This window comes from Acipenser ruthenus, chromosome 19 (assembly GCF_902713425.1).
Source record: "Acipenser ruthenus chromosome 19, fAciRut3.2 maternal haplotype, whole genome shotgun sequence".
Classification (NCBI taxonomy): domain Eukaryota; kingdom Metazoa; phylum Chordata; class Actinopteri; order Acipenseriformes; family Acipenseridae; genus Acipenser; species Acipenser ruthenus.
The window spans coordinates 22100291-22127139 of record NC_081207.1 but is presented as its reverse complement, the minus strand read 5'-3'; the positions used below and the strand labels follow the sequence as shown (position 1 = coordinate 22127139).

General features: G+C 38.1%; 1 protein-coding gene across 4 annotated transcripts in view; it reads right to left on the bottom strand.

The window, feature by feature from the left end:
• Positions 1-17901: 17901 nt before the first annotated feature.
• The window catches only part of LOC117424472 (VPS9 domain-containing protein 1-like), a 28210-nt gene continuing 19262 nt past the window's right edge, over positions 17902-26849 (bottom strand). For 3 of the 4 annotated variants that reach the window (XM_058992629.1, XM_058992628.1, XM_058992630.1), the window contains exons 11-12: positions 20226-20305; positions 17902-18994 (exon numbers count right to left, since the gene is read on the bottom strand). In XM_058992629.1, coding sequence (XP_058848612.1) covers positions 18972-18994; positions 20226-20305 — 103 coding nt within the window. In that variant the 3' untranslated portion in view covers positions 17902-18971. Of the gene's footprint in view, positions 18995-20224; positions 20306-26849 lie in introns of those variants that run through there. The other variant, XM_058992631.1, reaches the window with a different exon arrangement.

The following is a 26849-nucleotide window of genomic DNA, read 5'->3' as shown; positions in this document are numbered from 1 at the left end:
AGACATATTTAGAATCTTCAAACCCTGCTGCAGCTGGTAACCAGCTGACAGACACGATGTCGCAGCAGAGCATGAAGAAAATAAATACATTGAACTTGCAGTGCAATAGCCTAGGAGTGCAATTCAGTTCAAAATCTATTCAGCCAGTCGGTTTCAAAATGATGACAAAGACCATGTCAAACTGTAGCAATGTAGCATGCAAGTCTAGTTAGACAGTTTCTAAAGACATTCTGGTATCTATCAATCTTATCTCTTGTATTTTCTCACCGTGGAAGTCGAAGCATAGCTTGTTCAGAATGACCTTTTTCTAACATGCACAGTCCTGTTCAGTAAGACGTGAGTAAAGAATTTACATAACTGATGTACAGTAGGTTTTTTTTTCCAAATTACAGATTAAACCATAGCTGTCAAAGATGTCTGATATGTACTAACAGTTACTAGTTAGTTTCCCTAAAGGCTTTTAAGATTAGTGTTCCTAAACAGTTCTTTTGCCTTCATGTAAATGTATTCACACTGGTAGGCAACTGCTATCACAGATTCTGCAGCATCACATATTGTCATTGCTTGTTAAAAGAAATAAATAAAAAAAGGTTGATTGTAGTGTTATTGAACACATAAATAGCATTTTTACCTCCCAAAAAATGTTTCACATGCCAACGAAACAGAATTGGAAGCAGGGAGCAGCAGCCTTTTGCATCCTGAGGTTTTATTGGTTTTTTTTTGGAAAAGACTTGTATACAGTTTGGCACTTGGAGAGCAATCGTTAGCCAACATTCAAAGAAAAATAAACGTAAAAAACAGAACAAAAGGTGTTCATTATTGACTGGTGCACAAGCAACAAGGGAGATCTTTATTACAGTTATTTTGCTTCAGCAAAAGATGTACCTACGAGAATCCTTTGGAAAGACTTTAGGTAGATTTTAGGCAGTTTACGGTAGATGTGTTCAGTTTGTCTGTAAATCTCCCAGAGCCAGAGATATTTCCGGAGCCTTTTTCTGTGATAGAAAATGGAGACTCTTAACTGCCAGACATTAAACCGAGTAAGTTATTGTAAGTCTTTTTGTGGCACACAGCGGAGGCATAGCATTCTATTTGCTACGGCAGCAAAAGGTTTCTCCATTCCTGAGGTAATGGGTTTGATAGTAGTCATTTTATTCATGCTGTCCAGTTCTACAGTGATCATATGCATCACAATAACTGGAAAGCTTGAACTATGTGAGAAATAAATTGTCACTTGGTAGAAATAAACATGAAGATGACTCTAGGAGCAAATCTTATTGAATTTGTGTGAGGCACATAACTCTCCTGTAGCAGACAAAAAAATGTTCTGACTGCCTCCAGCTTTTAGTCCTGTCAACATAATATGCTAATGCCCGCATTGGGCAAAGGGTATGGAGCTGGCACTCCCTGTCAGATTGGAAAGGAGGGGGATGGAAAGCCTCCAATTCCACCGACTGGTTAACATGAAATGCCGAGATGGTGTTCGGAAAAAAGGCAGGGTTAGTACAAAGGGTAACCTTCGTTCTGGCCTCAGAAAAAATTAGGCAAGCTTTCGATATTGAGAATTCTTGCATTTCACACACCCGCTTAGCGGAGGTGATTGTAAGCAAAAAAGCCGTCTTGAAAGAAAAATATTTGAGCTCAAATGGAGGTTTCAAGCACTACATTCAACCTCCAACAAGGAACTATATCCTTCACTGACAGCCTAAGCCGCCGGGTGCCTTTCAAAAATTGCCCAGCCAGGAAATGAGCTCCTGGGGAGACTGAACCAATTTTTACATGGCACACCGAGATGGCTGCCAAATAGACCTTTAAAGTAGAGGGAGATTTCCCCACGTCAAAAATGGCCTGTACAAATTGCAGTATAACTGCCATAGGGCATGTCGTGGGTTTGACGGGACAAGCATCACGCCTGGAATACACACACCCCACTTGTACACGTATTCGGTACAGGATGCCCTGACATTTTGTAGGGTGTTAATCACCCTGTTCGATAAGCCCAGCCGGCTCAAATGCAGCTGTTCAGGGGCCAGACCTAGAGCTGTAGGCTCGATGGGTTGGGGTGCCACAAAGTGCCCTGCCCAGTTCCCACGGTCAGAAGCTGCATCAGGGAGGAGAACCATACTCACCTGGACCAGAATGGGGCTACTAGTAGCACCCTGGCCCGGTCCTGCCTGACCTTCTCCAGGCATAGTGGGAGCAGCGCAAGCGGTGGAAATGCATACAGTAGACGTGCTGGCAACAGGTGTACCCCCCTAGAGGACCCTCTTCTCCTTTTATGGAGAACCACAGGGAACAGTGTGCCGACTCCTGAGAGGCAAAAAGGTCTACCTCCGCTCTCCCGAATTTCTCCCAAATGAGGCTCGGGATGGAGTCTCCACTCTGCACCACTGGGGACCCCCCCTCGAGAGGATGATAACATTTTTATCAACACTTTCTGATGTATCTCAGGCTCAGCTGAAAAGGAAAATGGCTTCGTTGTCAGTGTGCGGTGCTCCTATATTGCTCTCGGGGGGTGGAGCAGCAGCTGCTTTGGTATAAGTCTTTGGTATAAAGTTTTCAGGTTCGGGTGTCTTAAAAGGGAAACACCTATTTTGTAATGGTTTAATATTCCCTACTTGAAAGGGAACATCATTAAGCAGCTAGCATTGTGCACACAATTCTAGTTGAGTTACAGCCGTTGTCGCAGATGCCTGCTTGCTTCAAAACACTCTCACTTCCTTGTTATACATGTGCTAAAGCCCAAAACGTGGGCTGGAAGGTGTGATGCTGGCAGAATTATTATTATTATTTATTTATTTGGCTGACGCCTTTATCCAAGTGTAGTGTAATAATAACAGTGAAAGATGCTCTGGCAGCATGGCAAAGCGGTCACATCTCTTTATATGAATTTACAAAAATGGGGCTGTAATATTTCAAGGTGCAAAACCTTTGAGAGAGACATGGAGACAAACACACATTGCCAGAAATGACAAATTCAAGTAAGTGCTAGAAAAATACTCCCATAACACAGTCAATGTGGTCCTAACACCACCATGGTAGACCAGAATGGATTGGATATGACAAGTCTGTAACATGACAAGGTTTTTAAATTGTTCTGGATGGATATCTGACCATTGTTTTCCACAATGGACCGTTGGGTCATCTCTTTAGAAACACATTTGGGCCCTCTATCAAAATCTCACACCTCCTGTTGTGTCAACTGCTCTTAATAAATGGTATCACCACAAAAAAAAAAAAAAAAAACCTTTGTTGTACTTCTCACGGGCCAACACAGCATATGTAAAACTCTAAAAAGCGTGACATACTGTGCATAAGCATGGATGGATTTTGCAGTTGAAAAGTATGTGCTACACATGGCAAGAGTTTTTATGAACGTGAGAACATTTACAAACGAGAGGAGGCCATTTGGTCTGTCTCAGCTTGCCCGGCTCCTAGTAGTTTGGAACTCCTCTTTATAATTTGTTTTGGATAGGAAGTCTCAATGTTGTTTTAGAATCATCATTTACAGAATGCAAAGATTGAGATGAAACTGTCCATTCTTGATAGGCAGGATACTGTGAAAACAGCAATACGAAAATATACATGCATCTAATGAGTACATTAAGCTATTGGGACTTGGGTCAATTGCTGGCCATGGAAAGGAGTGAGCAGGAGTTACCTTGAAGTACGGTTTGATGTTAAGAGTTCACTGTATCAGTTTATTTTTGTGACTGTTTCCAAGTTTCCAGTTTGGTGGAAGAAAAAAATGAGCTAAGCCAAAGTACAGCTGCCACAAGCAAATGTAACGCCATTCATAACTAAAACATGAGATCACATGTTTATTTCATTTTCCCTGCGCTATATCTACAGTATGCAACTGAAGCGAAAAATACCACAATGAAGTGTAATTGACAACATATGTTCTATTTGCTGAAATTCTGTATGTAGGGTATCAAATGGAAATACACAAATGGTTTCAACCTTGGAAAGTTGCTAGATTTTCAGGAGTATACATTTAAACATGAAGAGACAGATATCTTATTTAAAAATAAAAACTTCTGAGTATACCTAGGATTTTAAACCCATATTTACTAGTGTTAAATAGTTTTAGTCATTAATATACAATAACGACAACCCACAGCTGCATGTTTTTTGACGAGCCAATTTAAACCAGAGAACTAACATTTTTAGAACTCCCACTACAATTTAGCACAGGACCACAGCAAAATACAGGAATATTAGTAATTAAAAAAAATGCAAGAGGAAAGTAAACAATATAGGCAGTAGAAAGTGAGCACTACTAACTGCCAATCATGTTCCATATTGCTACAAATAAAAAAAAAACATGTTTATTTAAAAACATGTATTGTAGGGTATTTTAATTGAGCGAGGGCTTTGCTAAAATGATAGAGTTTAATGAAAGTTCAAATTTAAATACTTTTGGGACCCCGCCCCCCTGATTTTGTACATACTATTCCTATAAAATTAAAATGTGTATGATGCAGTCACAAACACCTGTTCCGCTGTGGTTTCCATGGCAATGACCCCCACACTCCTCTACAGCCCCTTAAAATGTATCTGGAGGCTTTAAGTGTTACAGAACACCCTGCAAAGTTTACTAGGAACACATTACATTACCTATGCTGTGTTGTCCATATTGCAGCATTATATTTTTAAACATATTGAATATGAAGGTCTGACAATACCAAATCACTGCACATAAACTGTGGAGCCAATTACTATATTATTATTATTATTATTTATTTCTTAGCAGACGCCCTTATCCAGGGCGACTTACAATTGTTACAAGACATCACATTTTACATTATTTCACATTATACAGATTCACATTATTTTACATACATTATAGAGATATCACATTATTTTACATACAATTACCCATTTATACAGCTGGGTTTTTACTGGAGCAATCTAGGTAAAGTACCTTGCTCAAGGGTACAACAGCAGTGTCCCCCATTGGGGATTGAACCCACAACCCTCCGGTCAGGAGTCCAGAGCCCTAACCACTACTCCACACTGCTGTTGTTGGCTATAGAAAATATTCTTTTGTTGGCTATAGAAAATGAAAGCCTGCCCTTTCAAAATAACTGGGTTCTAGGCAATAAGACTGCAGTACATTATCTCAGCATTTTGGATAACAGCAAAAAAACATGCAGCTGTACTTGATTGTTATGCTGATGGGAATACTAAAACCCTGGGTTCCAATACCACTGAAACTGGTGTGCCTATTTCATTTTCCACGAGGATAAATACAATACTCGCTATAACAGGTGAGATTAGCAAGATCTAAAAACAAACTAAGAAAAGAAGACCGTGGCTAATCAGCCACCTAAAATCGAGCAACCATCTCTGTTTAATACTAATCGTATAGCAAATCCAGACTATAAATTAAGTTTGCATGGCTCCTGTTTATCTTTATCCAGAACATGGAACATTCTTGCACTGGTATTGTCTGTCTGTCTGTAACACTCAACATGGCAAACATGATAACTGCCATGAATCTTCTATAAACGTACAGCCTCCAATAGACCTTTGGATTGCTATGGGGTATAATCCAGTGAAGAGTTGATTTTAAATGAAGAGTCTCCAAGCAGATGTTGAAATTAATAGTTGTGGAATGTAAATATGGAGATTGCTGTGCTGTTTTTCATAGAACAGGAGATGCTGTAGGAAAAAGGTACAGCAAGTTTAACTCCCAGAAGCCATTGCTATTCTTGTTAGCTCCCTCGTTCTCAATAACCAAACACTGTTTTTCAAGTGTTTTCAATGTCATGTGACCTTCGCAAAAGTGCTGGTTTAAAATAAGCGCTAGGAGGCTGTTGTTCTTATGACTACATGTTTACATTGTTCTTAACATTTCTGTGCGTCTGCCAGGAATAATGTGATAACTGCAAATAAACGCCTCATGTCACTTTACTACAAATAAAGGTTTATAAAATCCATGCTATAAAACTATAACGTAATGCATTTCTTGTAACACTGCAGGGTGTACTGTAATAATTTAAGATGACCATATCCATTGTTTAAATGCTAGTTCTGGTCTTGTTGGGCAGCGGTTCTTTCCATGACCCTGATGTTTAAGCTGAAACAACTTCACTTGGCTATGTATTTAAAACATATTAGCCCTGAGAACCTGGAAAAATGTCATATTCTGATAATTAACAACTGTCTACTCCTCTAGCAATAGACAAATAAATTGCCCCTATTAACAGAGGACGATTATTATTCTTGGAGTGCGAGGAAAAGGCAGTGTTCCAGCTCAAGCAGCAGAGTCTTTGATGTGTTTAAAATAGATTGAAGGCTATTATAAATGCATTAGTAGTCAATTCCAGGATACACTATGCAACTGCTTTAGATTTCGTCTGGAATGGAGGAAACTGTGGGTCTCGATTGGTGGGCTAATCAATTAATTGAGTGTTCAATTTGGTGACATGATTCGAGGTGAGGATAAAAGGCTGCAGAAAGTCAGGCACACTAGGCCGGAGGAAAAGTTTAATTGAGAATCTGTTCTAGCATTGATGTACGTGTCTCAGTCAATGAACGTACCAGGGAAAGCTGTATGTTCCCAGACTAAAAGCCTGAAGACCATGAGTATTCTGTGATATTATTTGGACAACAAAAGTGTCCAAAATCACTCAAAACTAGTTTAGTTGTGTGACTCCTGTCTGACCATTGCCCATTGTGTTACAGTGCTCAAGAAAGATGAGGTACAGTCAGCACACCTTAATACAGAGTTGAGCAAACTCTGCCAGTCAGTCCTGAGGCTCTCAAGCAAATGCTGACAATTGTGGTGGTTTTGAGACTAATGTCCACTGGGGGCAGGGCTGAGACCATCTAACTCAATTCTTTGAGTTTAGTTTATTTAGAGTTGATGGTTGGGCGCCTGAAGTAAATTATGAAAACATTCTTTAATATACTAATTCAATTCACCACATTCCAACAAAACCTCCCTTTAAAGGAACATTTCAATGAAAATCATGGAAAATGTAATGCTGGTTGGTATGTGGGAGAAACTCATAAGCAACAAGCATGAACACCAGCAGGCATCTCTATTCCCAGAACTGATGCTCTTCTTCAGACCTTATTATCATTGCTGTATCTGCAAAACACTCGTCAAAGGGCAACTCCAAAAACTAGCATGTCAGTGACAGTCAGAATTATCATCAGCTCATTATGAAGGTAAAGTGATTGTAGCTAACACAATTATTTCATAAATACACACATCTTAGTTATAGCAAACATATTTTTTCATTTTAAAACATGTTATCTGGTACTACTTTAAGTTCATGAAAGTTCTCAGTTTTCATGCTGGATACTCAGGATATATGTTACACCTGCACTTCCTAGGTCATTTCTGACTTCTGACTCAAAGCATGTTACTGGCTGAAAGCAGGTCAGTCATCAGGGGAAGCAGCTGGTTGGTTAATGACTGGAAAGAAGGCTGTGGCGATAAATTTCACCATCCAGGTGATATGACCAAGTAAGTCCAACACCATCTGAATGCAAAGCTTGCAAACAGAGATGTATTTAATCTAGTGTAGTGTCAGACACCAGGATTTATTTGGTAAATTCAGAGTTCTATATAATGGAAGTGCACAACAAGATTCTTAGATTTTATTTGTAAGATACAATTACTTTACATAGATTAATACAGATATTACTACAGTGATATAGTTGCTAGTCATTTTACGTAGAAAAAGTACAGATTTTGAAAGAATCTGTGGATTTTAATTGAATACTAGTGTCAGTGGTAATTATATGCATGTGTTTTACTCTTGATTAAGTGTGAAGTTAGTGGTATTAACTTTTCTGTTTTTAAACACAGAGATGCCTAACAGGTGTATCTGAAAAAGTCATTGATGTGAAGTGACAATTGTAGTTATTGTAACACGAGTGACAAACTCCTCAAAGTCACAGCCAGTTGGCCAGCAGCCCTTCTTGGAAGCTGCAGTCTGGGAGCTCCAAGTTCCTGGAAATTATTTCCTTTGTACCTCCCTGAAACCCCTAAAGGGTCATTTATTCAAACACATCGAGACATGTTATCTACTAATGAGACATTTCTGTTGAAGTTATTATTCAGTGTCTCAACAAATATTAGAGGAGGCCATTTAGCCCATCAATGATCTTCCGGTTCATAGATGGCTGATAAACATATTTATTGTCTGTGTTACTGTTCATTGTTCAAAATTGAAATAAAACTAACAAATGCATGTATACCATTATAAAAACGTTTACCATAGTAAATTTGCATAGACATTTTGCAGTTTTCCTATACTTTCCCCATGGTTATACTATGCATTTATAATAGGGCAGCAGTGTGGAGTAGTGGTTAGGGCTCTGGACTCCTGATCAGAGGGTCGTGGGTTCAATCCCAGGTCGGGGACATTGCTGTTGTACCCTTGAGCAAGGTACTTTACCTAGATTGCTCCAGTAAAAACCCAACTGTATAAATGGGTAGTTGTATGTAAAAATAATGTGTAAAAAATAATATAATTGTATGTAAAAGTAATGTGATATCTTGTAACAATTGTAAGTCACCCTGGATAAGGGTGTCTGCTAAGAAATTAATAATAGTTTGCCAGGTTTTTAAAAAAAAAAAATGGTATATGCTTTAACATACTTTTGTGGTCTTTACAACACTTACCTATACCATGCTCTCAATATGCTTTATTACACTTTGCTATGTTTTTATTATGGTAAACATTCATAGGAATGTCTTTAACTATTAACTAATCAAGCTTAATACACTTTGAGTAATGTCTCAGTTACTGCAAGCTTTCTTTGTTGTGCTCTTTATACCAGCGATACAGATGAAGTCCTGGGAAATTCCACCTGTCAGTAATACCTGCTGAGAAAGTGTAATCCCATGGTTTTAGAATCTTGTAAAAATGAAATATGGCTGGTGATTCAGGCATTTGTTTTTCATGATCATTTTATTTTGAAACAACAGCCTTGAGGGGTAATAAATGTTTTGGAAGAAATCTGTCATTTGAATGTTTGCTTTTTATTACATCTACGTCTGGTTATTTCTCCCTTGACAAGGTAGAACTTGCTGTGTTGAATCGTAATGCTATATAACACCCCCCCCCCCCCCCACAAAAAAAAAAAAACGTGAGTTAAATCTAGAGGCGAATGACAAATTAACCACTTTCACTTTTGTAACTTGAAAGGTTGTTTTATCTTTTCAAAGCCAGTTATGTGTCTATATACTACATACTGGAGCTCTTCACCAGTTCTTGCATAGGCAAAGGATGTCAATTATTGACAGAACTTGGGAATCTAAAACAAGCAACCTGGTTCCTGCACAGGTTGTTAATTCCAAATCTTGAAATGGAAACAACAGAACAAAAGATTCAAGAGGTGACCTCATGAACAAACATGGAACAGTTCGAAATGTTTGTTTTTTTAAATTAAGATGGCATCATAGCATGAACAACCTCTGTCTATTGCACTACCAGAAGAATAATAACCATCTGGGTTAATAGCCCCCTACCCTAACCGGGGATGACAGATTCCCAATTGATATCCTTTTGATCTCGATCTCCTGCTGATGGGAATGAATAAGTCTGTCATCTTTTCCGGTTGCAATGTTTGCTTCTTACAATGTTATAGGAATCTAACTGCACATATATACAAAGCCTAGAGACCAGGCATGGTTCAGCTCCTTTCCATAAAATGTCTAAGATGCACCTGCTTTATTTCCTAATAATGAAATAACACATGTACACCAGATAGTATCCCAGACATGTTTTCATACATGTGTTGGCAAGTCTGTATATTATTATTATTATTATTATTATTTATTTCTTAGCAGACGCCCTTATCCAGGGCGACTTACAATTGTTACAAGGTATCACATTATACAGATATCACATTATTTTTACATACAATTACCCATTTATACAGTTGGGTTTTTACTGAAGCAATCTAGGTAAAGTACCTTGCTCAAGGGTACAACAGCAGTGTCCCCCACTGGGGATTGAACCCACGACCCTCCGGTCAAGAGTCCAGAGCCCTAACCACTACTCCACACTGCTGCCGCTATATCTGACAGACTTTGATAAAGGGCTGATAGTAGGTGCTTGGATGGCAGATGCATCCATTTGCAAGCCTAAAGTTAAAGCAACAAAATGCCTCCTCTACACCAAAGTACATTTTAATCTAGTCAAGTTTTTAAAATGCTCTCAATTCTTTAGTTCAGCATCACAAATCTTAGGAGAATCCTGCTAGTATTGGGCGAGTCAGTGTTGTGGAGGCTGCAGCTGGTGTGACTCATGCGCTGCTAAAACAAGGCTTCACATGCAAGCTCCTCCACAGCCTGCCCTGCCCAGCCTCTCGGATCAAACAGCCGACACACAAACACAATCCCAGCAAGACACACGAAGGACTGCTCTGGTGAGCCCAGGCTTCCTGAGGTGCTGGTGAGACTCACTTGCATGTGGAGTCTGATTGCTGGAATTGTGCTGATCACACGCATAGCCACCTCCATGCTGTCAGGAGCTTGACAATATTATTCTGCTGTTTGAACAGTACAGGATTCTTACTCCCGTGGGTAGTTGTGCGTGTTTGTACATGATGGTAATTCTGATGTTTGTCTGTATTGAAGGACAGGGATAATAATTATATATTTTTGTATCTCATGGGCTGTAGTTCAAAGTAAAGGCCATGTGCCCAGAAAGGAGAACACCTCTGGTGATGTAAGCCTAGCTCCTGCATGGGAAATAGATTTCTCCCTAATTCATATTTAAACTAATTGTAGCTAACAAAATAATTCCATACATTTTTCACTTCCATTACCTACATAGGTCTCAAATGTGCAGTTTTAATTAACTCATGTTATAGCAAACATATATTTACAGTTTAAAACAGACTAGGTACTACACTAGATTCTCAGTTTGCTGGCCTTCCCTTCTAGGAAGTCTGTTATCGCTTTGTCACACCAGTGGTGTCTTTATCTGATCAATGTACTGTGATGTAGATCATATATTTAAGCCATGCAGCATAATTAGTCTGATCTGCACAGAACTGCATCACACATGCAAGCAAGGCTAATGGATGGGAACTGGCTCTATATTGTTTTTCAGTTTAAGTATATGCCACTCACTGTCCTTCACATGCAGAAAAGTGGTACCTCATGAAAATGGGTGATTCACAAGTTCTACATTTCATAACAGGCACATACCTGTAGGAAGGAACATTGCACTTGGTACAATCTTTAGGGAGTTTATGAGTGTACCCTGCACCCTCATTGCTATGCTCAGTTGAAAAGCAGCAGTTCATTTCATTGCTTTACACAGCGTTGGATGCCAGCTCAACACTGCAGATGCAATCTCGCCTTGATTGACCCCCTAGAACCGCCTCTCACGCAACAATCTCCCTTGTCATGCATCGAGTTGCCCACATTTACCTTCTCTTTCGTGACTCCTTGATAAACTGGTTTCAAACTCTCTGATGGGCAGCAAAGCAACTTCCTCATTCCTTTACAGAGCTTTTTTCTTCTCCAATGCCCCCAACATTGAAGTTAAACCCTCCCCCAGAGACATGAACATAAGCACCAGGTATTACTTAACAAGTTTGACTCTCTGAAAGATTGAACTCCGTCCAAGATACACAGAATGTGTGTCAAAGTTAAAAAAGCTCAAGAGGTTTCAAAGTGCGCCAGATATGGCTGTTCTATAGGGCTAAATGCAAGTGTTTTCTCTGTAACAGTGTTTCATCTTTTTTCAGTCAGGCAAAATACTGAACTATCAGGACTGCATTGCCTTGGACACAATTAGAACAAGCATATCAGTGACATGTGTCCCCAGCCATGGCATTAAATGGACAATCAGTAATATGAAAAAGTATATCCCCTGTGTATGCACATGTACAAATGAAAGTTTGACGTACAGACAGACAGATACTTCAAAATATGCCTGTAGTAATATGAGTCTAATACTCTCAATAACTTCAGAGAAAAAACAAAAATCTAAACATACATACACAAAGACAGCCGGACGGACAGACAAAAGCCTCCCTATACCCGCATATTACGATATGTTCAATAATAGATCATCTCAGCCAATCAGGATCTGACTAAAGCTAACAGGACTCTAGAGTCTTGAAACTTTTTATAGCAACATACAGTTCAAGCAAGCCTAGTCTTTTGTTCTGTAACCTTACTTTCCCCACAGACAGCTATCTTGCAGTTAAGGACTGCTGCGCTGGACAATAATAAATGCCAAAAAGAAAGACATTCAACACTCTAAAGTGGACCATAGAGAACGTCCATCAATGACTAACTCACAGAAACAATTCATTATTTAAAACAATTCATACCAACATCAAGTATAAACCATTCATAGGTAGGTCATTCTGAAGAAATGTTTAAAGCAGTCTTAATATACTCTAATATACTCTATACTCTAATCCAGGATTCAGTTGTGGCCCAGACTGAGATGCCTCAATATTTCACCCTCAGCTTCAAACACTTTGCTTTCTTTGATACGAGTTGAGACTCAAATCCGATTTTAATCCCAGTATGAACTGTTGCAATTTGTTATTTTTTGATTCAGTAGCAGATGTTTAAAGCAGAAAACTAAAATACCTAGCCCAGTACTGATACAGATCCACTGATTGAAAAAGACTGTGTCGGTCTACTGGAGTATTTACAATTTATATTCTTCTTTAAACACCTTCTACTGCAGCCTAGGCATACCAGTTCATTTCAGTGACTAAGTGAGCAATACATTACACAACAAGCAATACAAAGAGGAACAAAAGAAACATGGGAAGATATTCTTTATACAGTTCAAATAACTACATTACAACCGTGCTCATAGCTAACAAAAATATATATGTAAGTGGTTGCCTTCAATGAATAAAGTCCAGACACAAGCTTGAAATTGTACAGACCTATATTCTACCGTTTTAAAGAGTGGTTCATATAACAACATCAGATTTTATCTTATATCACCTCATGTGGTTTGCAAATGAGAAAAGTCGTCAGTCAAACACTGCAGGTGAACCATCTTAAATGCCAATCAAGACAGGTACTGCAACCAATAACCAGTATTGACGTGGCAATTAATGTCTTATTAAGCAATTATTTCACACAAAGGTATACAAATAAATAAAGGTAAACACCAACCCTAACCAATCACTTGCTTTTTTTAAATGTATTTTTTACAGTGAATAAGAGTTAATTTGGGGTTATTGTAACTATTGAAGTATGTAATTATGCCATTAAAACACGTACCAGCCCAAATCAAAAATGTAAAACTCAAAAACCAAACCTTAACCGCAAAGAATACCAAAGGTAACCACATAGTGAGGCAGGGCGGTGTAGCCTGGGGTGTACAGTATGTACTTCAATAAAAAATAAAATAAAATGGCTAGTAAAGAATAAAGACTTGTGGATTATGGTGCTTCAGAGAGAAGGCTTTTCTAACAACTTCAAGTTCCAGTCAAACACATTAGTAAAATTACTTCTTCAATAGGCCACGTTACATGAGCGTTTAACTTTTTTCGAGACATCAGGGGTTAGCAATGTATTAATAATAAACTGGGCCAAATCCGAGTGGTCGTTGAACAGACGTTTGGGCTATTGCAAGGGAGGGTGCGGATACTACTGAAGCGTACTGAAGTGAACCACGAGTTTGTTCCCCAAATTATTACAGCCTGCTGTATCCTGCACAATCTGTGCCAGGACTGTAAGGAGGTGTTCAGGCAAGCAGAGGAACAGCTACCTCAGCCTCCAGCAAGAATTGCACAACAGCGATATGAAGAGGGTCCTGCTATTAGAGATGCACGGCTATCTTTATTTTTGTAACCCGACGGGGTACTTTTATTTTGTATCACATTTTTCTTTCATTAGATTGTTTTGTATCTCTTTATACCAAATATTGCATCCTCATTTGCGCTGTACTTGTATGACTGCTTCTGCTTAATAAAGAATTGGAATATTGAGTAGCATTGTTGATTACCAAGAAATAGGCAGTGAAAATTCCACACTCGGTTAAACAATGTTCGTGTTGTGCACTTTATCAAGCTGCCTCATCATATCCTCTTCCTCACACCCGAGTCTCTTCATCACTCTAACGGACGTAAGTGGAGGATGGACACGGGTTTTGCTCAGACATAAGTAACTAGGAGAAATTGCATTGCAGTATAGTTATACACATTTAAACATAGTACTTAGTAGTACTTTACAATAAAGATATTTTGACAGTTGTTTGGAAAACTATTTGCAAGTGTATTCTGAAGTACTGTACAGTAGCTGTGACCACCTGAATTCACAAACCCACGATGCAGTTTATCAAACATTTTTAGAAATAGTTTTAAACCAAAACTTGGTAAATACAATCTGTATGATACTTTACAAACACATTTAGATCTGTGTATGATTAGCATTATACAAAGTTCTAGGGAAGACAGAGAAAAAGTGGGGTTATCTGCAACATCAATCTGATAAAGAAAATACTGTAAACAAAACTAATTAATTTCCCTGCTGCAATCTTTGCACCATGGTAATTTAAGTATTCCCATGTGACTTTTATAGCAGCTTTATGAAAGGACTTGAACGAGCTAATTAACATTTTCAGAAGAAACTTGTGTTTACTTGTGTAAGTGGGCGTTGATTTCACAAGCATTTCCTGGAATCTTCTCAATGTCTTAAAGTCAAAATGTCACTGAATGCATTGTTTATTGTATTATTTCTAAATGTAGCACCATTGAGTGGTTATAGTGAAGATAACTGACAGACATGCGGACCAATAGTTTTTATCAGTTCAGAAAAAACAATACTGTGCAAGCCCCCAGGATACAGTACTGTAGCTGTGAAGTTAAAAGGAAACATGGTAGGTCTGCAAACAAGGACAAAGGTTGAAGTAATTGTAGCTAACAAAATAATTCCATAAATCTTGCCTGTTTTACACTTACATTAGCTACATAGCTTTCATTTAAAAACATGATACCTGGTACTACTTTAGTTTAAAGAAAGATCTCAGTTTCTAAGCCTTATTCACAGGATATCTAGCACACTTGCACTCCCTGGGTGATTTATCTCAAAAGTGTCTGGAATAAAGCATGAAGAACCAAAATAAAAATACATATTTTGTTAAATTTAAATAATAGGCACAGTACATATTTTTAAAACACTTTACGCAGTTTACTTTTTAAATTTTTACTCTACCCCATCAGCAAGGTTCTCAGACTGTAAAGAGGATTTAAATACTGTGTTGGGTTTGAGGAGACAGGAGTGTGCAATTAAGACACAAATATAAACTGAACATCACTCTGCCAGAACAGACACAAAGAAGGATTTATCTTTTTTTTTCTGACAGATCTGCACCCACGCAAATAGTGAGGTTTGCCAAGCTTTGAATCCATCATGCAGGATCCCAACAAGTGAAATCTCTCCTTGTGTTTCAGTGTATAAAGACAGACCTCCCTCAACTACAGGACTGCACTAGGGAGCTATTAACAAAAGCTCATACTTCAAAGTGTAATACATGTTTGAAAAGAAACTATATTGATGCTATATCATCAGTTATTTTCACCTCTGTTATATTTTAAGTATTATCCTGTTAGATTTATAATTTATAAAATAGTGCTGTTGTCCTCAAAATAAAAGCCACGTAAGGTTTGCTTGAACAATTCACTTCTCCAAATCAGCGTTAAGGATACTGTGTAGCAGCAAATGTAACATTTAATGTCTGAACAATGTATAGCTGCAGTGTTAATGTTTAATAGATGAATCACGTTTTTTGGCTATTTTGTACATAGAGAACTGCCAAGTTTTTATTTAATAATTCAAGAGTCTTATCGTGCGTTCTGCTCGGGGGAATCACTCTAATGTAGAGCTGTTATTAGTTCACTGCATTACATATGCAAGATGTTATTTCCTTTGTTCTTCAGGGAGAGATTTATGATGGTGATGTTCCTGTAAAGCTGTAAGACTGCTGCAAGATACGGTGTCAGAAAAGCCATTAGTCTGGTTTGTTTTTTGTTGGACTATCTCCAGGGCCACAATGTCCCTTTGGTACTGTGGTAACCAGAATTGCACAGTCTCACCAATGCATTACACAACGTCATAACCTCTTTGGAGTTTGTGTACTGCCATTCTCTTTCCATTCAATTCAATGGGCAGAGATGCCCATTCATTACAATACGCAGCAGTGTGGAGTAGTGGTTAGGGCTCTGGACTCTGGCTCTGGCCTCGTGACTAGAGGGTTGTGGGTTCAATCCCCAGTAGGGGACACTGCTGTTGTACCCTTGAGCAAGGTACTTTACCTAGATTGCTCCAGTAAAAACCCAACTGTATAAATGGGGAATTGTATGTAAAAATAATGTGATATCTGTATAATGTGAAATAATGTATAATGTGATATCTTGTAACAATTGTAAGTTGCCCTGGATAAGGGTGTCTGCTAAGAAATAAATAATAATAATAAATAAGCGTTCCTCCAAAACACTTCATGCTGACGAAAAATAGATCTACGAGCATAATCCTTTGGTGTGATTTGTGGTTGAAGTCAAACACTCATCTAGTTATATGGTTCACACTATTTTCTCAAATTTGGATGTAGGATATTAAACTATCAAAACTATGTAGACCAATTTTAAACAATACCAAAAGCCAATGATCATCATGAAATATTACTGTTCTTTTCATCCTCCTGGGTCTTGAATAGGCTTAGAAAATGTCATTGCTGAGGCTGCAATTTCAGCTGTAAGCCAGAGGACAAGAATCCAAGCGTATTAGCCAGCATTAAAACAGAGGAGGCCGCAGTAAACACCACCGTTTTAAACCACGGCAGACAGCCAGAAACCAGGATCTGATGGGACACACAGCCTGACAACTAAATAAAAGTTCCATGGCTGATGTATTCTGGGACTGCAAGCACATTTTCCATGAACACAAATATTCACGTGTAAACTTCCAAGAACTGCTGCGGTCAGGTTGAAAGCTTTCAGGAGTACATTTCAGAAGATCACGGCAGGTTTGTTGTTTAAAACTGTCTTTGTAAAACAGGTGAAATATTAATTATCCATCACTTCAAAAACGCTCAGTCGGAAAGGTTAAACTAGAGTGTGGACTTAAGTAAAAATAAGTCAATTAAGTATAAATACAACTTTTATGGCAGCATCCTTTGTGGACATAAAAGCATAAAATCAATTACGGCAAAGGACTTACTTTCCCACAAAATAATCCCATTAAAACGGTCCCCCTACTGTTTTTGAGTGAAGACGTTGAAATGAGGAGTGGTTGGGGTCGAGGGGAGAAGTATCCCATGATCATTTCAGAAAACTGTTTTTTGGGCAGTCAGCGTCCCGTGACTGATGCGGCATGGCATGTTTACTTCACGGTTTCTAACATGCTGGCTCTCTATGTGGTCCAATTTTCCTGTCACTAAGTTGAAATTGGCAATGATGTGCTTCTGGCCTTCACACCATGTCAGTGTCTGCCACAACCAAGCGCATTGCATTGAAGATCGCCTGCCCAGAATGTCATTTTATGCAGCCAGGATTTCCGTCACACTTCGCATTCTGGGTGTGGGGGCATACACTGAAGTGTCACCGACAACATGAGGAATATCTAGCCAATGTGGTCCTGTTTGTAAGTATCCTGGCAGGACTACAGAAATCAAGAAAAACACTGTATTAAGTGGGACAGTTTAATATTTTGTGGTCTGTAGGTTTAACTTCATCCCCAGATCAAACAGCTACAGGTCTGAATGTTAATTTTCAATTTTTCATTCTTGCACCCCTTTGATGTATTTGCTCTAGAACCCCCGGGTTTGATTTTTCCGTCAATCAAATGCAAAAGCCAATCAAAATAAAGTGTAATCTTTTAGACCCTTGTTGACAAATGAACACTTATTTTTGCATATTGTAAAAGGATACAGAACCCACCAATTTCAAAGTGTTTTTATTTATTTATTCATTTGTAGAGCCTTTTGATTAAATACAACCAATTAGGATACATGTTCAGACAACAGCATTTACGGTGACAGTACTTTACTGAAAAGCTTCACCTAGTATGAGCATGTTATCACAAAACAGTAGAGAAAAACACAAAACATCCAATTCTAACTGAATGTTCAAACAGTTTGTTTGCATGCTACTAGTAAAAAAATAATAATCATCATCCGGACTGGTATTACATACATTGTGTGTCTTAGGAAGCTGTATCTTGAATGCTGTGATCCACATATTTGTGCTCTCCAAATATTTTCTTTGTGCTGTGGACATATTTATTATTTAGGTTTTGTATTTCACAGCAACCATGATTTAAAAAACAAACAAACAAACAAAAAAAAACCCTAGCTAATTTTTTTATAATACAGCAGAAGTACATTTAAATGAATGAAAAAATATTTACATAAAGTTACAGCAATTTATCTCTGGTGTTGATCCACTTCACATGAATTGGGTTTCTAAAAATCTGGTATTAGCAATAAGGCCAATGGTAAATCTAAATAACTTAACTGTACTGGTTAAGGATAACTGACAGGAGCCTGACTGGGGTACAGCGCAAGTGAATTAGTACTCAGATTAAAACACTTTCTCAAATGAACGTGTGCATTTCCAGCAGTCACAGAGTGAAACAGTAAGTTAAAAACCAAAGAGAGTCAAAGCATTACATCCACGTTAAACAGATTATAAACCACGACACATGAAGTAATCCTGTGATTACAGAACTCAACAAACATGCAACATCAACCCTTTTACAATGTTAATGTTCTTTAAATGTTTATAGTGTGGCAATTGTGGCAACAGTCTTAAATCTGCTTTTCATTTACAGCCATTCTGAAAACGTCGGCATTGTCCCAGTGTAGACAGATGGATGATGCAGGAGGTTTCATTCTTCTGTTTGCTTCCCCAATGTGTTTAATGTTAGTACTTTTCTTAATATTCAAACGTATTACATATGAAAAAAAGTACAACTAAAGCTCACATTGTGACACCTGCTTAGTATTCTGTCATCAATACCCACAAGCATAAATGTCTGAAAGAAAACAGGACAAATTTTGGTTCAACGGCGTGAATTTTATACTACAAAAATTGAACTACGAAAACACCCAGGGCTGTGATGCTACTTGAGGTAAACGAATATTGTAATAACACACATTTTATGAACAACTTTTAAAAAAGGTAGGCGATAAGTTACCACACTCCTAAAATGAATGGTCCATGCTGCTCTTAAAGATATTTTAGTCACCAACTGCTTAAACCTAGTACTTTGTCAGAATGCAGGGCATGCCAAAATAAGACACTCAAATCCAGGACATTAACCTGAAATGTTGAGCTTGAACAAACCAATTCTGAGATTTCTATTTTAAATTTTTAAATTAGTCAACATTAAAACAAACGTTAAATTTTATAATGAACTGTAAACTTCAGAAAATATGTGAAAGGTTTTTCCCCAGTAAGTAGTCACACATGGCTAATCTTTAAAAGGGTTACTGTACAAGACAAACAATGAACTATCTGGTTTGAAATGCAAACTGGCACAAGAGGTTTGAGAATGCAATGAAACATGGCCCATTCGGGTAGAGGACATCACCTCTTTATTAATAGTATTTGGAAGCACTACCCTGAAGCAGGGTTTTTCTTTTATTATTTTTTTATCTGAATACATTTGTAACAGGATCTCAACAACTTAAGCAAGATGGTATCTTTGTTTTATTATATATATTTATTTATGGTTGTCTTTTGTACCAGTTGTGCATTTAAGGCAAACACAATGGTAGCACAACACAGAAGACAACAACTGTACATTCAAATGATGCAATACATTCTGCTAATTTCATGTTAAACATCCAAATACATATAATTACATAGTTTACAAGTTAAATAACACAACGTAAAAGACGCTCCATCTCAAGTAAAACAAAAAAAAATTAAAAACAAAGAATAAGACTGTCAGTCATCTGTCAGATACCGGTATTTTTATTCAGACAGACACAATCAATGATTAACTGAACCATTAGTATTAGCATTCAAAAGCAAGGGAGTCTTAATAAAGCACCCCTTGCCTAATGATGCCTTCCGAAAGGGGTTCCGACTCAAAGAAGTGGTAGGACACTTCTTTGAGTAATCAATAAGACCTGTTTATCTATCAAAACACTCAAATAACTAACTATTCACAGCTTATAATGTGTAGGGTTTACATTTGTAATTATATATGTATCACACACACACACACACACTCAAGGAAGACATTTATTTGAAGGCACCTCTTTTATGCAGAGATTCCACATAAGTCACTGCGCTCTGCATAGATGTCAGGCAGTATCCCTCCTCACCAATCAGATACCTGAAAGACAGAATTGCAAGAAATGTGGGTTGCTACACTTTCCAGTGTGGTGGCTTTCCTGTTTTTGGAAAGTTAGTTAAGGACCAGTTAACACTGCCCCTAGATTTCATTGTGGTCTCTTATAAAACAAAATCAAGGTTTTCCCCACTACTGAGAAACTGGCCATTTACACTTGACAAAAAGAAAACATTACTTTGAGAATCAGGCTTAATCCATCAATTATATCATTGATGGACTAAGCCTGACCTATTTAAAAAAAATGTTTTAAATGTATTTAGCTTGGCTGCTCTGTAAATTAAATGTGAGTATTACATTAAGAATTATACAAAAAATGAACTGTGCTATCCCATTGTTTTCTATAGAGGCCAGTTGTTCTGTTGTTATTCAATAACTGAACAGGAAATAAAGCATGGTTGAGAGATTAACGGATTCGATTTTTGGTCTAGCTCCGATTGAAAGGAGCATGTTTACAGTATTGCTTGTTATGCTGCCCGGTACAGTGCTGATTAACAAAATGCATTTAGACATATCTAATCTCCAAAGGAAACAAAGGTGTTGAACTAAACAATGTTTTGTAATGCATTCTAAGGTTGATGTGTAGAGAGCTGAAATTGAATCAATGCGATTCCACAAGCGCTAGCCAAAAGGACGTGCCTCAGAAGATACTGGGATTTGGCTTTTGAGGGTCAACAGCTTTTTTTTCCTTAGGCAATTATTTATTTCAGCCTCATAATTGGTCTGAACAGATTAGCAAGAGCAGAGGATTTCATCAAAACTCTACGCTTGTTTGACTTTTTTGGTTCTCGTTTCTGACAACGATTAACAAATATAGAGGTGAACAAAAGTGCTTGCTGTGCCACCGCGGGGACATGAAACAACGCCAGCAGCCAGTGCTGCCCTACTTCCAAAACGTTACCGTCCGCTGTCACTGGGCACAGCTTTCTGTTCAGAAGTCTGGAATAGCTTTCTTTTTTTTATGTTCAACTGGTGTCTGTATTTGAGGCGTGTGGGTGGCGTGTCCCAGTGAAATGGCATCCTTCCCTTATTCTCTCAAAATACTTCCTAAATAATCTGTATGCAGGAGCTTGAGAGTGCATGTCGGTGAGCTACCGGCCTCTGGCCAGCAGGGTCTGCTGTAGCATGATGAGGTGAAACAGCCCCATGCCAATTTTACCTAGAAGGAGAGCCACTCTGACCCTATAGTCCAGGGGTGGGGAACCCATGTTCTTGGAGGGCCGGTCCCTCCTGGTTTTTGTTTCAACTGTGCCCTAAATACCTAATTAGATCAATAACTGGTTAATAATTGGTCCAATTAAAGTAATTTAGGGCACAGTTGGAACAAAAAGCAGGAGGGACACTGGCCCTCCAGGACCAGGGTTCCGCACCCCTGCTATAATCTATACTCTTGAGACTGCATAGACTCTTTTCAATACTGCTCTCAGGCTAACTAAGCTAGTAAAGCCTTAAGTGCTGTTATACATCGGGGTGTCAAATATACATTTCATGGTCCGCACCAGGTGGCTGTATCAAACATCTAGTGAACAGCACACGGGCGGCTTGCCAGGAAATGTACGAGTTGCTGGTCAAATTGACTGCTACGAGGACTATCTGACAGCAACACAAAATAAATGTATTCGCTAGACTAGTTAACAATTGCATTATAAACCTAAACAGTCACTTGTAGTCTATTGTTTGTCTATGAAGATATAATCTGGCAACTGCAACTCAAGAGCCACTCCTGATCTCAGGTCAAAGTACCGTAACACAGAGAATATGAATATTGGAGCAATTTCAATTTTTGGAAATAACATAAAATGGTAAGAAAAAAAAAAAAAAGACAAACAGTAATCTGTCTTCTGGAATCTGGCATTATTTTTAAATCTCTTTGCCTGAAATCAGTGTAAATCTGACTGTGCAAACCGGCACCGGGTCCTGTGATCTTTAAATTTAAAGCTAGTATAAAAAAAAACACACCACACACAACAAAAACAAAAGCAAGACGTTGTGTACACACTCACATGTCCCGCCAGCGCCATCCTGAATTATTATTATCATTTGTTTATTTAGCAGACGCCTTTATCCAAGGCGACTTAGAGACTAGGTTGTGAGAACTATGCATCAGCTGGAGAGTCACTTACAACTACGTCTCACCCGAAAGACGGAGCACAAGGAGGGTTAAGTGACTTGCTCAGGGTCACATAATGAGTCAGTGGCTGAAGTGGGATTTGAACCGGGGACCTCCTGGTTACAAGCCCTTTTCTTTAAAAAGTTGAACAGCAAATAAATGTCTAAACATCCACACAAGCTATCTCTTGAAAAATGTGCAGGTTTTAAAAGGGAAAAAAAAAAAGCTGAATGTTTACCAAAACCAACACAAAAAGATCCAAGTGAAAATAATAATAATAATAATAATAATAATAATAATAATAATAATAATAATAATAATAATAAAAGCAGCTAGGCAAACTGTTTCAGACAGTCTGAAAATAAAATCTGCTTCTTAAAAGCAACAAATTAGAAAAACCTGAATCTTGCATGCAGGTAAAGTATGAACAAGTGAATGTCTTCCTATAGGAATAGTTTAAATCAGGCTTGTGTTAATATCAAGTATTGTGTTTATTATACTGTGTATGTACAGTAGTAAAGTATTATTTTTTATTTAAAAGCATTCACACTGTTTTATCATTTTACCTTGTACTGCACTTACTCATTAAAAGCAAGTAAACTAAAAAGGCTTTACATTGCTACTTTTACTATTAAACCTTAATAACTGTAATAAGCTGTCTATATTCTGATATCAGAGAGGACTGCTACTGCCAAAGCAATCTCAACCCCCCCCCCCCACCCTCTATATACTTTATAACCCAGTAGGAATGGAAAGACATTCCAATACTGTCCCACCCTTATTATCACCACAACTTTGAATACATTCTCTTTTTAAAAGTGTAGTGCACCATACAGCGTTCTAAAATTTCATAAAGATTTCAGAAGATGGTCACGGACTCTCCGACATCTTTAGTCCATGTTCATGTACAACAGATAATTATTGTTACAAGGCTGTTTTTCAGGGCAAAACAATGCGAGAGAGATGAGAACCGACACTGAAAAGCAACTTGATAAAAAAATGTGCGTTTGTTTACAGCCATGGCTCAGGTATGCCAACTGAATTTGATTATTTAAAAGAAACTATGTCACAATTTTGCCTCAAACTAGTCTAGCAGACTGTGAAGAAATTGGGCTTTTGGAACACAGCCAGCAAGGGCAGCAACCTGACATCAGCCAAGACTGCAACACTAGTGCAAGATATGTACGTTGGTATACTGCTATTTTATGTACAAAACCCTAATCCCTGAAGGTTGGGCTTCCTATGGTTAATACACAGATTGTGTATCACTAAATCTATGTAATAGGAAAGCAGCCTGGTATTCAAAGACTTCAAAACAGAATAGCTATTTTACCTAAGAGGTTCACGTAAAACCATTTTACAGTTAATGCAGGTATATCTGAATAGTTTGCATGCAAGTACTGTAGTTATTTTCACCGTGACACGGTTTGTGCCCCCTTCCCAAAAGAAAACACACAATTACATTATAAACGGTTAGAATTGGAATGTTGCTTTGTTCTTGTGAACGGCAAAGTTTCTACCGGTTAGTCTCTCTCTAGCCCTCTACATTAGAAAAAGCATCGGCAAAATGGCACAGGCTAGTTTTATGGTGCAGATGGAAATGTGGTATCAGTTGGCCGTTATTGGTTTTGTTATACAGGTTTAGAAACTCACACTAGTCCTGGTTTTGAGAAGTCATGTTGTTTAGATGTATTATCATTAACATGACCCCTGCTAAGGTCAGCACTGAAGAGATTAGTTACCAAAGCATGGATATGTCTCACCTGTAAGTCTACTATTTGCAGTTGTTCATGCAGCTATATATAGGGGAAGAACATTTTTGTTTTTACTAAAAGTTTATACATTTTTTGTGCTGAAACAAACACTTAGTATATTGGGGTCCTATAACTCAAGACACATGCTTACATTTCCAGGTAATATCTGGGGCATCAAACATTAGAAAAAAAAGAAAAAAAAATTCCAAAACCCAACCATATTACCATAGGCTATTTAAACTTTCACAAATGCTATATACAAATATATAATAACCACACTCTTGGTTCGGATTGCATAACTTGGCAGTGAAATGAAAGCTGTAAGCTTTGCCCTCTCAGATAAATATCTTCAGTTAAAACCAAAAATAATTAAAAGAAACAGTTTATCCTCTTCAACAAGAGGATGTCAGCACAGAGTCGGCACAGAACGCTGCAGAATCTGAGGGTATCGTGACAATAGACTGGTCGGAATTAAAAACTGCTGTTAACTTTGGGTGACCTCCTGCTAATTAGTCCAAGACATGAGAGAAGAGCCTCCCACCTGCCAAAACTATTGGAAAGTGCTTTCTTTTCTTAAGCTTGGGCCCTGGTCTTAAGTTTCTTTTTTACATGGCTGTATAGAGCACGTTAGCAGAAGAGGTATGACATGAGCAGTGTTATGAAAAAAAAGACCACCAGGTGCTGGTTATTAGACCTATTACTTGCCCTCACAGCTTCTCCTTGTATTTTGTGGAACATACTTGATTGTGTTTGGAGCAATATCCTTTATATGCTCATAGAAAATCCACAACAGTGATGATCATGCTGAAAAAAAAAAAGATATTGCAGGAATATGTACAACAGCAAGCTGTAATGTGTTTTGTTGAAAACAGCCTATTCAATAATTCAAGGAAACGTCCACTTTTACTTTAAATTCCAATTCCACAAACTGACTCATTTAAATCCAACTTGTCTGCAAAATCAGCCCCAGAAAATGAATTTTCACAGAGGCCTGTAATTGAGACGTTTTTACATAGCAACTCTAACCAACTAATCCACATGTTTCTTCCATTTATTTTAATTCATTTTTAAACTAAGTATTTTGTGGTGACAAAATGCCATTTTTTCGAAAATACACAAACTTCAAAATTCCAAAACCATGGTGTCATCTAAACCCAGTTACCGCAATGGCTTTAAAAAAAAAAAAATTCAAAAACATTCTGTATAGCTGGTAGGCACTCATTTTATTACAGATACAAATTTGACTGGAAAGTAATACTTTAAAATTATAGAAGGATAAAAGGGACAAACAAACAAACAAACAAACATGTCAGTAACAAATATATTGTACACCCTCCATAACTGTAAAAACTAAAATTATGGTAGTCAGTATAATGAAAAATAGAGCACCATGACCAACACCCACATATACATATGTATACGTTAAGGGCAATTCCCAAAATAAAAATTTAAATAACGTATTTCAGGCTTTGATTCGGACTCTTCTTGGGCAGAGTCCGAATCACTCCCTCTGTTCTTTCAATCCTGTTCCAAGTGACAACAAGGAACATACACTGAAGGCTTGAACCCACGCTTAGAACAATCCTATCCCTTAAAGTGGGTGAAACTGACACAATAATATATATTGGTCTCAAATGTGCAGATTGGTTTGAAAGGAGCTGTGGCAAAGTGCCCGCCCCTGTGTGTATTTTGCGTGTTATGTGTTGTATGTATGGTGCGTATGTTAATGTTGGTGTATAGATTGGTACACGGGATATAAAACGGGTCTGTGTTTCACGTGTATTTAAAGTGTAGATTTGTATTTAGGCACGAGGAGAGCACAAATCACTTCACGTGCTGGTTAAATGTAATATGTGAGCACGGGGTTGCACAGAATTAATTCACGTGCTGGGATTTAAGTGAATAATTAATTAGTAATTGAATCCCAGCACAACAGTATAAATAGGCACATTTTTAGTCACTCGGGGTTAGGTGTTCGGAAGAGGAGAACGGGTGAGAGAAGGAGTAAAAGCGTAATTATAAATATAATAAGTGTATTCTCACCGTGTTTGTTCGTCTCCGTTTCACCTGTGTGTTAGTGTCTAGTCGTTTTGTTTGTCTATTTATTTTGGCTACCAGTGCCGTGTCCTGTTTTTGTGTTCCAACCTTTTATTTTCTGTTCTGTTCTGTTTAATTATTAAATGCTGAGCGCAATCACGCGCTCAGCTTTACCAAAACCCCATCTCTCTGTTTATTTATTTCCTGCATCTGGTCTGACGCCACCCACTCCGGCCTTCTTTGTGACACGTGGTGTCATCGTGGGATAGCCGCGCCTCCAAGCGTCAGACCAGGAGGGGTTTTGTTTAAAAATATATATATATATATATATATATATATATATATATATATATATATATATATATATATATATATATATATATATATAATGGCAGAAGACGCCACAAAATGGCAGGGCTGGTTCCTGGAGAATGCTGGGCTGGAGGCCCAGTCTCTGCCCATAGTCGTCCGGGCCCTGTGGATGATGGACAGTGAGAGATGGGAGGCATATCAGGAGGAACACACCCCAAACACCTTGGAGGAAGGTGTGGAGTTTGTCCTCAGCTACCTGGAGGCAACCATAAACGGAACAGCAGCCCAGGTAGCAGGACCACCAGCAGAGGAGTAC